Source organism: Hordeum vulgare, chromosome 4H (genome assembly GCF_904849725.1).
Source record: "Hordeum vulgare subsp. vulgare chromosome 4H, MorexV3_pseudomolecules_assembly, whole genome shotgun sequence".
NCBI classification, from domain to species: domain Eukaryota; kingdom Viridiplantae; phylum Streptophyta; class Magnoliopsida; order Poales; family Poaceae; genus Hordeum; species Hordeum vulgare.
In genome coordinates, this window is record NC_058521.1 from 509,029,637 (window position 1) to 509,040,305 (window position 10,669).

A 10,669-nucleotide genomic window follows, 5' to 3' on the forward strand; every position below is an offset into this window, starting at 1 on the left:
ACAAATTCGGGTGCCCTGCCTGCGGAAAGACGATCCATGTGCCAAACCGATCCTGATGTTGTAGCCAATTATCCCAAGAAATGCTAGTTCAGATGCCTTTTTCTTTCCGAAAGAGTGCAACAATGTCCCTTTTCTTCTCCTTTTCCTCGTGTAGCCATGTGGTTTGGAGACTATCATCCCTCTATTTTTTCCACTGGTCAATCCCCTAACCATCTTCCCGCTTTTTTCTCCTTTATTATTTACCCCTCCACCGAGAAGTTCCTGTCCCCTGCTCGTCGCCTTTCTCCGTCTCATCATCACAGATCCTCTTGCACACATACAATACTTTTCTCCCAATTGACCATATCTATCCAGTATCCCATAGCATTGCATCACCTCCACTTCGCTCTCCTTCGTTTCACCTGCGCCTGCGCGAGTGCGTGTCCCGGTCGCCGCCTCCGTTTTCTACCCGTCGTCTAACCGGCGGCACAAAAGACAGCAGCCTAGCAAAGAGCCAGCAGCCCGCTCGCCGCCGCGGACCGCGACGACGACCGTCTCGGGCCGTTCAACCCAAGCCCCTGCCCTCCGCGGCCCCGTGTCTTTCCTGCGGCATTTGTGGTTGGAGTGGTTGAGCGGAGCCCGCCCCCGCCTGCCGACCGGCGGCGCGCGTGGCGCGGCGCCATCAAGAGTGAAATTTTATATACCGTCGCCGGGGCTGAGGCATGACGACCCAACCAGATTTTAGCTAGTTACCTCTGTCGCTTGCTGCTTGTTGCCCGCGTCCCCCCCCCCCCCCCCCCCCCCCCCCCCTAGCGCTAGGATATATTCGCCGCTTCCCGCTGGCTCCTTGCGCTTGTACTGTATCTTCTTCCTCCTCGGTCGGTTGGTTGCTTCATCCCCCTCCTCCCCTTTCGGCTCGAGTGAGATCATCCATCGGCTGTAAAGCGGGCGCGCCGGACGGGTGACGGCACTCGCTTTCCGGGAGGCCGCCCCTGCGACGACAGCGGCGCCATTTTCTATTCCAGAGCTGAGGGAGAGGTTCCGGGTCGTAGTGGTACTGCATTGGCTGCGGTAAGCGGGGTTCGCATCGGCCAACAGGGGAGGTCCACGGCGGTTAGTGGTTGAGCCGACGGCGTGCTGCGGCGATCGACTGTTATCTATCGTCATGGCGGACAAGTGCGATTCCTGGTGATTTTTCTCGAGCTGGTTGTCATGGCGATGGCGGGGGAGGGCGTCGGGCGGTGCATACTGGTGGGGCTGCACATGGACGCCGTCGGCAAGGAGCTGCTCAAGTGGGCGCTCAACCAGGCGGCCAGGAGCGGCGACCGCGTCGTCGCCGTCCACATTTACCGCAAATCCGGTAGGTACCTCGCCCCATATCCGTCAAGAACCTTTTCTTGCTTGCAGCTCGATTCATGGTAGCATTTCCCTGTGCCTCGAATCGAAGGAGACCTGTGCAAGACGAACGCGCTGACGCTGATCAGGACGCTGGACGAGTACCTAGCGGAGTACGAGGCCATCTGCAGCAAAAAAGACGTGCGTAAGCAAGCTTGACGCCGCGCCATTAATGTCGTTGGCGGTTGCGTTCATGTGCTGGTATTGATTGATGCTTCTTTTTTTTTGTCCGTCAGATCGTCCTCATCGGGCGGGTGACGCCGGGGAGCTCGATCCAGAAGGTGCTGGTGAAGGAGGCCAAGCTCTGCGCGGCCATGGTGGTGGTGATTGGCACCAACAAGAAGTACTCCTTCGGGTCAGTAGACAATCCCGGCAGCAGCAGCAGCACTCTCGGCGTGATTCAACTGTCTGTTTTCTGCGCGATTCGTTAACGCCCCGCACCAAAAGTAATCCATCCTTCTTTTTCTGGTGCGCTCAGCGGCTCGACCTGCCTCGCCAAGTACTGTGCCAAGAAGCTCCCGCCGACGACCAGCGTCGTCGCCATCCAGGGCGGCAAGGCCATCTTCGTCAGGGAGGCCCCCCGGCCGCCACTTGGTCAGTAGAGTACTGAACCTCGATGTTAGCTACGAATTGATATCGGTTGGTGCGTGAGTGATTGATTGAGTAAAGCGTTGGGTGGCTCCGTTCGTCCTCCAGGAGCAGAGCCCAAGCCGGTGCTCCGCACGCTGCTGCACCCGAGCGTCGGCATGGAGCCCAAGGTGATCATCCCCAACCCCAACCGGCGGAGCGCGCGGTCCATGGACTTGGACGCCGTGGGCTGCGGCCAGTGCGCCGCGCCGCAGCTGACGAAGCCCTGCGACGACGACGGCAACACTGCCGATGCCGATGCCGATGCCAAGGCCGTCGTCGTGCGCGCGCCGGCGGCGCCCGAGCAGAGGCTCGGCTGGCCGTTGCTCCGGCGCGCGCCCGCCGCGTCCACGGCCACGGCGAGAGAGCACGAGGCGACGCGCAAGCAGTCGGTGGTGCACTGGGTGATGAGCCTGCCGCGGCGGTCGTCGCCGTCGGCGTCCCCGGAGCCGGCGCAGGAGGGGCTGGCGGCCGAGCTGAGGCGGACGCTGGGCGGCGTGCCGTCCCGGTGCCGGTGGTTCCGGTACGAGGAGCTGTACGACGCCACCAACCACTTCTCGCCGGGCAACCTGGTGGGCAAGGGCGCGCACAGCAGGGTGTACCGCGGCGGCCTGGCGAGCGGGCAGCGGGTGGCGATCAAGCTGTGCCGGGCGTCGGCGGAGGCGTCCAAGGACTTCCTCCGGGAGGTGGACATCATCACCAAGCTGCAGCACGGCCGCATCGTGCCGCTCGTCGGCGTCTGCGTCGAAGGCCCCAACCTCATCTCCGTCTACCGCTACCTCCCACGAGGCAGCCTCGAGGACAACCTGCACGGTACGGCGCCACGCCTGGCCTGCATGCGACGCGCCAACTGTTATTCTGGACGCACGACACGCTGCTGCGCCCATCAACACCTCTGCACATGTGACTGAATTCTGATCCATGTGAACTCAGGGAAGAGGTCCAAGCCGGCGCTGCCGTGGGAGAAGAGGTACAGGGCGGCGGTCGGGGTTGCCGAGGCTCTGAGCTACGTCCACTCCGGCGGCTCCCGGCCGGTGATCCACCGCGACGTCAAGTCCTCCAACATCCTCCTCACGGACGGCTTCGAGCCTCAGGTACTACTAGTACTGCTAGTACTCTTGGATTCGTGGATACAATCGGTCTGTTTTCTGTACCGACAGACATGGACTCTGAACTGAACTATGTACCGACGGTGGCAGTTGTCGGATTTCGGGCTCGCGATCTGGGCGCCGTCCAGCCCGTCGTCCCTGACGCACAGCGACGTCGTCGGCACCTTCGGGTACGTCTTCTTCTTGTGTGTGCAGAGTACAGTCTTCTTACCTGTACCGGGTCTCTTCCAGCCTGAAGTGCCGCCTGTGTTAGAGAGTGACGAGACGTGCACCGGCCGAGTGCAGGTACCTTGCGCCGGAGTACTTCATGTACGGGAAGGTGACGGACAAGGTGGACGTGTACGCGTTCGGGGTGGTGCTGCTGGAGCTCCTCACCGGGCGGAGACCCATCACCGGCGACGGCTCACCAAAGGGCCACCACCAAAGTCTCGTCATGTGGGTAAGCCCTCCCAATCCTCCCAATTAAACCCACACACAAATAACCACCGCACCTTGTTACGTTGTTATCATGTCATCGTGCTCGTGTAGAGAGAGAGAGAGAGAAAGATTGTGCTGCTGACGCGGTTGGTGTCTTTGACGTACGTGACAGGCGACTCCGATCCTCAACGGCGGCGACATCTCCGACCTGCTGGACCCGAGCCTGGACGTGAAGCACGACGAGGTGGAGGTGAGGCGGATGGCCGTCGCGGCGTCGCTCTGCCTCGGCAGATCGGCGCGCCTCAGGCCTCCCATATCGCAGGTCCGTCTCTCACCTCGTCAGAAGGAAGAAAAATATGCCCTGTCGTTTCTGAACTGTTAACATTTGCTCGTGTGTTGGTGGCAGATACTGAGCATACTACGGGGAGAAGAGGACGCGACGAGCCTGGCGGCCTCGGAGCCGGACTGCGTGGTGGACGACGAGACCTACCCGGCGGCCAACGTGAGGTCGCACCTTGGGCTGGCGCTGCTTGACGTGGAGGACGCCGAGTCCATCTCCAGCACCGAGCACACCAACCTCAGCCCGCTCGAGGAGTACCTCAGACAACGCTGCAGCCGATCATCCAGCTTCGACTGAGCTTTGTTATTTTACTTTTTTCTTTTCTTTTCTTTTTGATGAGTTTTGCTGTCTTTTATTTGAGTTACAAACTCGTGTACATACATAAAACAAAGAAGGTGCCACATTTCCGGCACCGAGGGACATGATAGCTCATAGATATGTCACAGAAAAAACAAAGTAAAAAAGGAACCTTATGCTCTACTTCAGCAAGTTGTTGCATATCATCACATGGCCTTGCTATATTTACAAAGTACCATCTGAATGAGGTGTTCATTTCAGGGGCAACACGTTTGTCATACAACATTACAATAACCTTCAAATTCAAGGTTGTCCGCTTGGAAACAAAAAATTAAGTCAAATAGATTAACAACACTACAGAAGGTTCCCACAGTCATCGTCCTGATGAAACAAGAAAAATCCTGGAAACAAAGCTGGAAAACTGCCGGTGGGGGGTAGCACTATCTCCCACACCGGCACAGCTATTCTCCCAACATCTCCTACTTCCCCTCTACCTCGAGTCTTCCTACACAAACCTAAAAAGGAACAACATATGGCAACTGATAGAGATGAAGGTCAGGCAAATGAATGGCCCTTGGTTGCCATGAAAACTCCAGCTCCATGGGTGCCAAACCGTCACTTGCCTTGCAGCTGCTGCTGATGCTGGCATCAGGTTTCTTTCCACCCCCAAGCAACCAATCCTCCTGATCGCCGAGATCCACAGTATCTACAATCTCCAAGGAAGGTGGATTCCAGGTGACAAATAGATCTCGGAACTTCCTCTCTTTCTTCTCTTCCTTCTCAGCCTTGCGGCTCTTCTTACGATCAGACTTCGACTGCTTAACTTTTTCAGTGTTCCTGCCAGAGGAACAAGGCTCTTCTTTGGGCAAGGTGCTTGCCTGCTGCTCTTTGATGAGGGGAGTGCCTACAGGCGCCTTTGGTTTGTGCAAAACGGGCTGCTGCTGCCTGTCTGGCTGGTGGGAAGCAGCAACTTTTACTGTTTCCTTCTGCAAAACCGGCAAACTAGGTGGAGGAGCATCTCTTCTGAGCACCTTGGATGGCACCAGAGGATCAACCTTTTGCAACGCCTTCACGGGAGGAGTGTCAATAACCTTGGCAGGAGTGACTCTCTGTGCAGCCTTGACAGGTGGAGGAACAACTTGTCGTGTCAGCTGTGTAGGCAAAGGATCAGCACTTCCCCTCACCTTAGCAGATGAAGGTGTGGCATTAACAGACAGCCGGGGTTCCATCTTCTGCATGATCTTCGCTGAGGTTGGGGGATCTATCTTTTGCGTGATTTTCGCAGAGATTGGGAGATCCACCTTTTGGGCAATATTTGTCATGGAAGAAACTCTTGGCAAGATCGTTGCAGGGGGTTTTACATCCATTTGTTTTGGAACAGCTTGAGAATCCCTCTTGATGCTTTGCTGGAGACTTGCAGCCGACTTTGCCGTAACATCCCTGCGAGGTTGAACTGCATTCTGCTTACTCAACAAGGATGAAGGTGTAGCAATTTGTTGGACAGGTGGTTGCTGAAGAACCCTTGACCTATCCAACGTTGCTGACGGAGAATCCTGATCTCTTTTGATCTTAATGCGAAGGAATGTCCCTGCAAAATTATAATTCATGGTCAGTGACGCTCGCGCAGACTAAAACAAAGAAAAAAAATAAAACAAAAAACTATTGATCCTAAAGCCTCACCATTCTTATTTTGACTAGGGCCTGGGAGTACCACCTTTCTTCGCTTACTGCTGTCCTGAGAGCTCTCTGGTGATCCATGTACTGTCTGAATGAAAGAAGGAGCTCCATGCTCTTCGGAGAGTCCACTCTTCTCCAACTGCTCAAATAGTTCTTTGGAGGCAGTTTTGGACTCTGAGCCAGCTAGGTTGGTATCTTCATGCTTTCTCTTCTTATGACTACGTTTTGAATGTTTTGTCTCATCGCCACCCCGATGGGAAGCTTTCTTGTCATTCCTTTTCTCTTTCTTCTTTTCGGCCCTTTCCCTTTCTTTCTGGAGCTTCAGCCACCAGATTAATCGTCAGTTCTAAATTTAGAACAGACGATGGCAATGCAATGCAGCATATTGCAGTATGGTAATGAAGTTTCAAACTTACACAAGCACGCACATAAATGTAGCACACACAGAAGTGCTACAAGTTACAGTTAGCAGTTAATACATGAATCTTCCACAAATAATAATTCAGTACCCTTGATATATATTTTCTTTACACAGTTAGTCATAATCATTAACACATAGTGCATAGAATCAAGGAGCTAGAGCACATCAAAATTGCACAACTGCTAATGATGCTAGCAAGGGGGCGTATTAGCAGTCAGAGAACAGAAAACATAGCAATTGTGCTGCAAGAAGAAGTCAATTTGAAGACAGCAAATTCCAGAACAGAGACAGCAAATTATCAGACCAGGAAGGAAACTTTAAACAAATCCATTGATAACTCAGATGGAATGTGTAAATATTGCAAGACTACATACACATGAAGAAAAACAAACAAGACAGCAAAAGTAGCACAACTGGAACCACACATTAGTGACACCACAAAGTGAGCACACTAATTGGTGCTGATAACCGAATTCAAGCAAGAGAAAGCCAATGTGCTAACAATTTTAGCAAGCCAGGGAAATGTAAACTTTCTCATTGCTAAATTTAGACGAAACTGCAATATTTGCGTTCTCAAGTGACATCTCTGCAAGGAGAATTTTTAACTGAGATTTAGTACCAAAACTAGCAATGCGGAATACAAATCAAGACAGTATTGCAATCAATCTGGGTACAGAATCAATCAAACCCGGACAATACGCAACCCCTCCAACAGTTGTAGTAGGCCTGTAAAATTAAAATTGGAATGCGCATCCGACAGACCATGTTATGTTTGCATTCAGGTTATTTCCAATTTAAGCACGCAACCAAGGTTAGAAAGCTGGAGATCGGGCCACGAGGCTAGGTCAGCAGAAACAGGCAATCGATATAGCCGACGCATCGGCCGCAAGGTTAGCTTCCCCCCGCATGCGATACCCAAATCGCACGCGCACACACCAACAGATCTGATCGGAACCAACAGGCAAGAACACATGATCCGGGGACGTGCGTGTTGTAAATCCGATGGTTCAACAAACCTTAGAGGTCGTCTCCACCACGGCAACGGGGGGCACGGCCACTGGGTTTCGCACGTAGCCCGGCGGCGGGTAGGGGAAGCACCTCGACATGTCGTCGGCCGGTGTGAATCCCGCGACGCGAGAGCGACGGCGAGAGGCCCCGCCCTAAGATCGACCGCGAATCGACGGGGAAACTTCGATTCGCGGGAGGAAATCCGACGGAACGGATCTCGGCGGGCGGGATTTGGCTCTTGTGTGGCGGCTAGGGTTTCACGGGGAGGGGAGGGGAATTTTTTCAGCGGCGGCTACGCGAGATGGGAACGGAAGAAAAGGGTAGCCTCTTCGAGGGTCCGGGGGGTGGGTAGTATATATAGCCGGAGCGGGCGGTGCCCGAGTCGTGCGGGGAACTGGCGGGTCCGCCTCGCTTACCGACCGCGCCTCTACACTGACCCACTGACACGTGGGACCAAAATCCCATGGGTCCCGACGGCAGCGAGAGGTAAAGGATGGAGGGCGCGAGCGGCGGTGCGTGTGGGGCACGGCAAGCGGCGCGCTCCGATTGGCTGGGCCGCGCGGGGGCCCGCCTGCCGGGGAGCGGGGCGGGGGTGGCGTGTTCGCGTTGAACACGAAACGTGTTTGCTGGGTGGGGCCCCCGCGGCGCGGAACCGACCTAGAAGGCGGTGATGGCGGGCCGGCACGTGGTGCGCGGCGTTCGCGTGGCTGCCAGGCTGCCAGCCCGGCGCGAGGCTGTGCGGTGGGAGGCCAGGCTCGTTGCCTTCCATTTCATCTTCCAGCGCGGCTCCGGCTCCGTGTCCGTGTCCCCGGGGCGCGCGGCGGCGGGGAGGCCGCTCGCGTGGATCTGATGAAGATTTCAGATTTCGGATTTTGTATTTTGGACGACGAGGGAGGGCTGCTGCCGACTTGGTTTTTTTTTTTTTTTGCGAGGCGGCAGCCCCGATTTGCGTGTTTATTAACCTCGCGCCTGAACGAAGGTTGTGGTGGCATGATGCGTGCGGGGGGAATCACGGGGTTGGATCCGCCGTGTTACTAAACTGTCGCGATTCAAACTCGGGTTCTACCGTGACGTGTTTTACTTGACTGAATCGACAAATCTTCTCTTCTGCCGCTCTCCGGAGATTTCGCACAATGCAACAAATGATTTTGTTAAAATTCGCACGAACTGTGGACAAAACAGTACCTTTTGGTGAGTTTTGTGGACAAAAAATAGTTTATGTAAATTTCGTCCGATCTATCCGGTACTTTTTTTCCCTCTCTTCGTATTTACTAGAGGGCACCGATGAGGCAACTCTAGTACAATCATCGTATTTTAGCCTCCATAATTTTTTCACTCGAGCAACTTTGGAAAAACATTTTTTTAAAGCACATTTGACATCGAGGCATCGATTTCATTCGTAGTCGCACTTCGACTTTGCAATCATAAGAATTCTATATCTATACCTATTAATAAAAAAAATAGGTATTCTTAATCCGTAATATATTTTTATAAAAGAGTCCTACGTATTTTTACTACTCAATCCGCAATCCAATAAAACTGGTTAGTTTCGGATTTTTTGGTCTGTCCTCGGATGGGCCGCGCATTGTTTCTGCGTTTGTTTACACCAACCTCCTTAATTATCATTTTAAGCATAAAAACAACTGTGGAACAAAGTAACGAGCCAGCGGCTTGGGCTTGGTCTACATGAGACCACGACTGTCAACGCACACGCAGCTCGGTCGACGGCGCCGCTGACCTACAGACCACCGGCACGCGGCCCTCACGGTCCTGGGCGAGCCGCTCCTGCACGCTGACGGGGAGCTTCTCGAGTCGTGGTGTGTCACTCTGGTGCATCACGAACACCTTGCGCACGTTGAAGGCACGGGCTAATCCATCTCTCGCTCTCGCTTGGCAGGGTGGGCTAATGACGGCGGTGGAGAACGGCTGCGACGAGGAAGAGCAGGCTGCGAAGGAGGACTCGAACGAGCTGAGCATGGAGCCCAGCAGCCAGAGTACCGCGCCCGCCAGCAGCGTGTCAACCGCGCGCCTCTCCAGCTTGTCGCCCTGTTCCGACCATCAAACGAAAACACAACGAGCAGTATTTACTTACCGGCGGCGATCGACGGCCCATGCACCCTTGCATTTGCTGATGATCGACACTCACGAACCTCGGAGAAAAACTGCAGTGTGAGGCCGACGACGGCGACGACACAGCCGGTGGCGTCGAGCGCGTGCGCGAGGAGCTCGACAAGGCCGAGCTGGGGATCGAACCGTGCAAGCCCCACAAGGCAGTCCACGCGTGCGAGGTGCGTCCCGAGGCCGTGCACGTTCACGACCGCCACCGCCACCAGCGCCACGCCGGAGACGGAAAGCGTCGTGCATGGCGTGTCTGGCGAACAGGTGGTCCCACCCTCACATCTTTTGTGAGGAACCTCAGGTGAACGTTGACGAAGGGAAACAAAGACACAACACCTGGATGGCATGCAACATGGGCAAGCCTTGCTCGTTTTTGTGTCACATGCTCATCTGCTTTGTGTTGGGGAACGTAATAATTTCAAAAAAAATTCATACGTCATGCAAGGATCTATCTATGGAGAAACTAGGAACGAGCAAAGGAGTAGAGCATCTTCATACCTTTGAAGATCGCTAAGCGGAAGCGTTGCTAGAACGCGGTTGATGGAGTCGTACTTGCAGCGATTCAGATCGCGGTGGATTCCGATCTATGCACTGAACGTCGGTGCGTCCATGTTCTGCAGCCCGGTGACGTCTCCAACGCCTTGATCCAGCAAGGAGGAAGGAGAGGTTTTCTTTTTGATAACAAGAGGAAGGAGGGGTTGAGGGAGAGCTCCGGCAGCACGACGGCGTGGTGACGGTGGAGCTGCGTGGTACCTCCGACAGGGCTTCGCCAAGCACTTCGGAGGACGAGGAGGAGGAGGTGTAGGGCTACGCCGAGAGAGAGAGAGAGAATTCTTGTCACAAATCTGCCCAAAACGCCCACTATATATAGGAGGAGAGGAAGGAGGGTGCCCACTCTTAGGATTTCCCACCCTAAGGGTGAGGCAGCCCTAGATGGCCCTTGGGGCGACGGCCAAGGTGGTGGAGGCGCCCTAGGGTTGGGCTTTGAGGCCCAAAGTGGCCTTCCACGCCTAGGGGTTGCCCCCTCCACCCCTTGTTGCGCCTTGGGCTGCTTATGGTGGCGCACCAGCCCACATATGGGCTTGTTCCCACCCACTCTTAGCCCATGTAGAAACTTGGGGCTGATGGCCCTTGCCGGTGGACCCCCTGGAACCCTTTCGATGGTCCCGGTACATTACATGTGTCGCCCAAAACAATTCCGGTGACCAAATCCTCACTTCCTATATATAAGTATTTACCTCCGGACCATTCTGGAACTCCTCATGACGTACGGGATCTCAT

The 10,669-nt window shown here is 54.8% G+C and overlaps 2 protein-coding genes and 1 pseudogene across 7 annotated transcripts; 1 reads left to right on the forward strand and 2 right to left on the reverse strand.

The window, feature by feature from the left end:
* Positions 1 to 809: 809 nt before the first annotated feature.
* On the forward strand, positions 810 to 4,347 carry LOC123449185 (pto-interacting protein 1-like). Of its 6 annotated transcripts, none has more exons than XM_045126303.1 (10): positions 810 to 1,339; positions 1,427 to 1,519; positions 1,611 to 1,729; positions 1,853 to 1,968; positions 2,071 to 2,814; positions 2,935 to 3,095; positions 3,201 to 3,280; positions 3,396 to 3,549; positions 3,700 to 3,849; positions 3,934 to 4,347. In XM_045126303.1, the coding sequence occupies exons 1-10, from the start codon at positions 1,192 to 1,194 to the stop codon at positions 4,059 to 4,061; spliced, it is 1,893 nt and encodes a 630-aa protein (XP_044982238.1). In that variant the 5' UTR covers positions 810 to 1,191; the 3' UTR covers positions 4,062 to 4,347. The 6 variants fall into 6 exon arrangements, with proteins under 6 accessions (XP_044982238.1, XP_044982236.1, XP_044982235.1 ...); XM_045126301.1 differs by having other exon boundaries at positions 3,396 to 3,545; XM_045126300.1 differs by having other exon boundaries at positions 1,427 to 1,515.
* A 1-nt stretch (position 4,348) lies between these two features.
* LOC123449186 (triadin-like) lies at positions 4,349 to 7,603 on the reverse strand. The gene is made up of 3 exons (XM_045126307.1): positions 7,279 to 7,603; positions 5,845 to 6,160; positions 4,349 to 5,752 (listed from the first exon to the last, which is right to left on the reverse strand). Exons 1-3 carry the CDS (start codon positions 7,366 to 7,368, stop codon positions 4,680 to 4,682), a joined length of 1,479 nt encoding a protein of 492 aa, XP_044982242.1. The 5' UTR covers positions 7,369 to 7,603; the 3' UTR covers positions 4,349 to 4,679.
* Positions 7,604 to 8,971: 1,368 nt separating this feature from the next.
* Positions 8,972 to 9,735, reverse strand: LOC123450672 (annotated as a pseudogene).
* Positions 9,736 to 10,669: the final 934 nt, after the last annotated feature.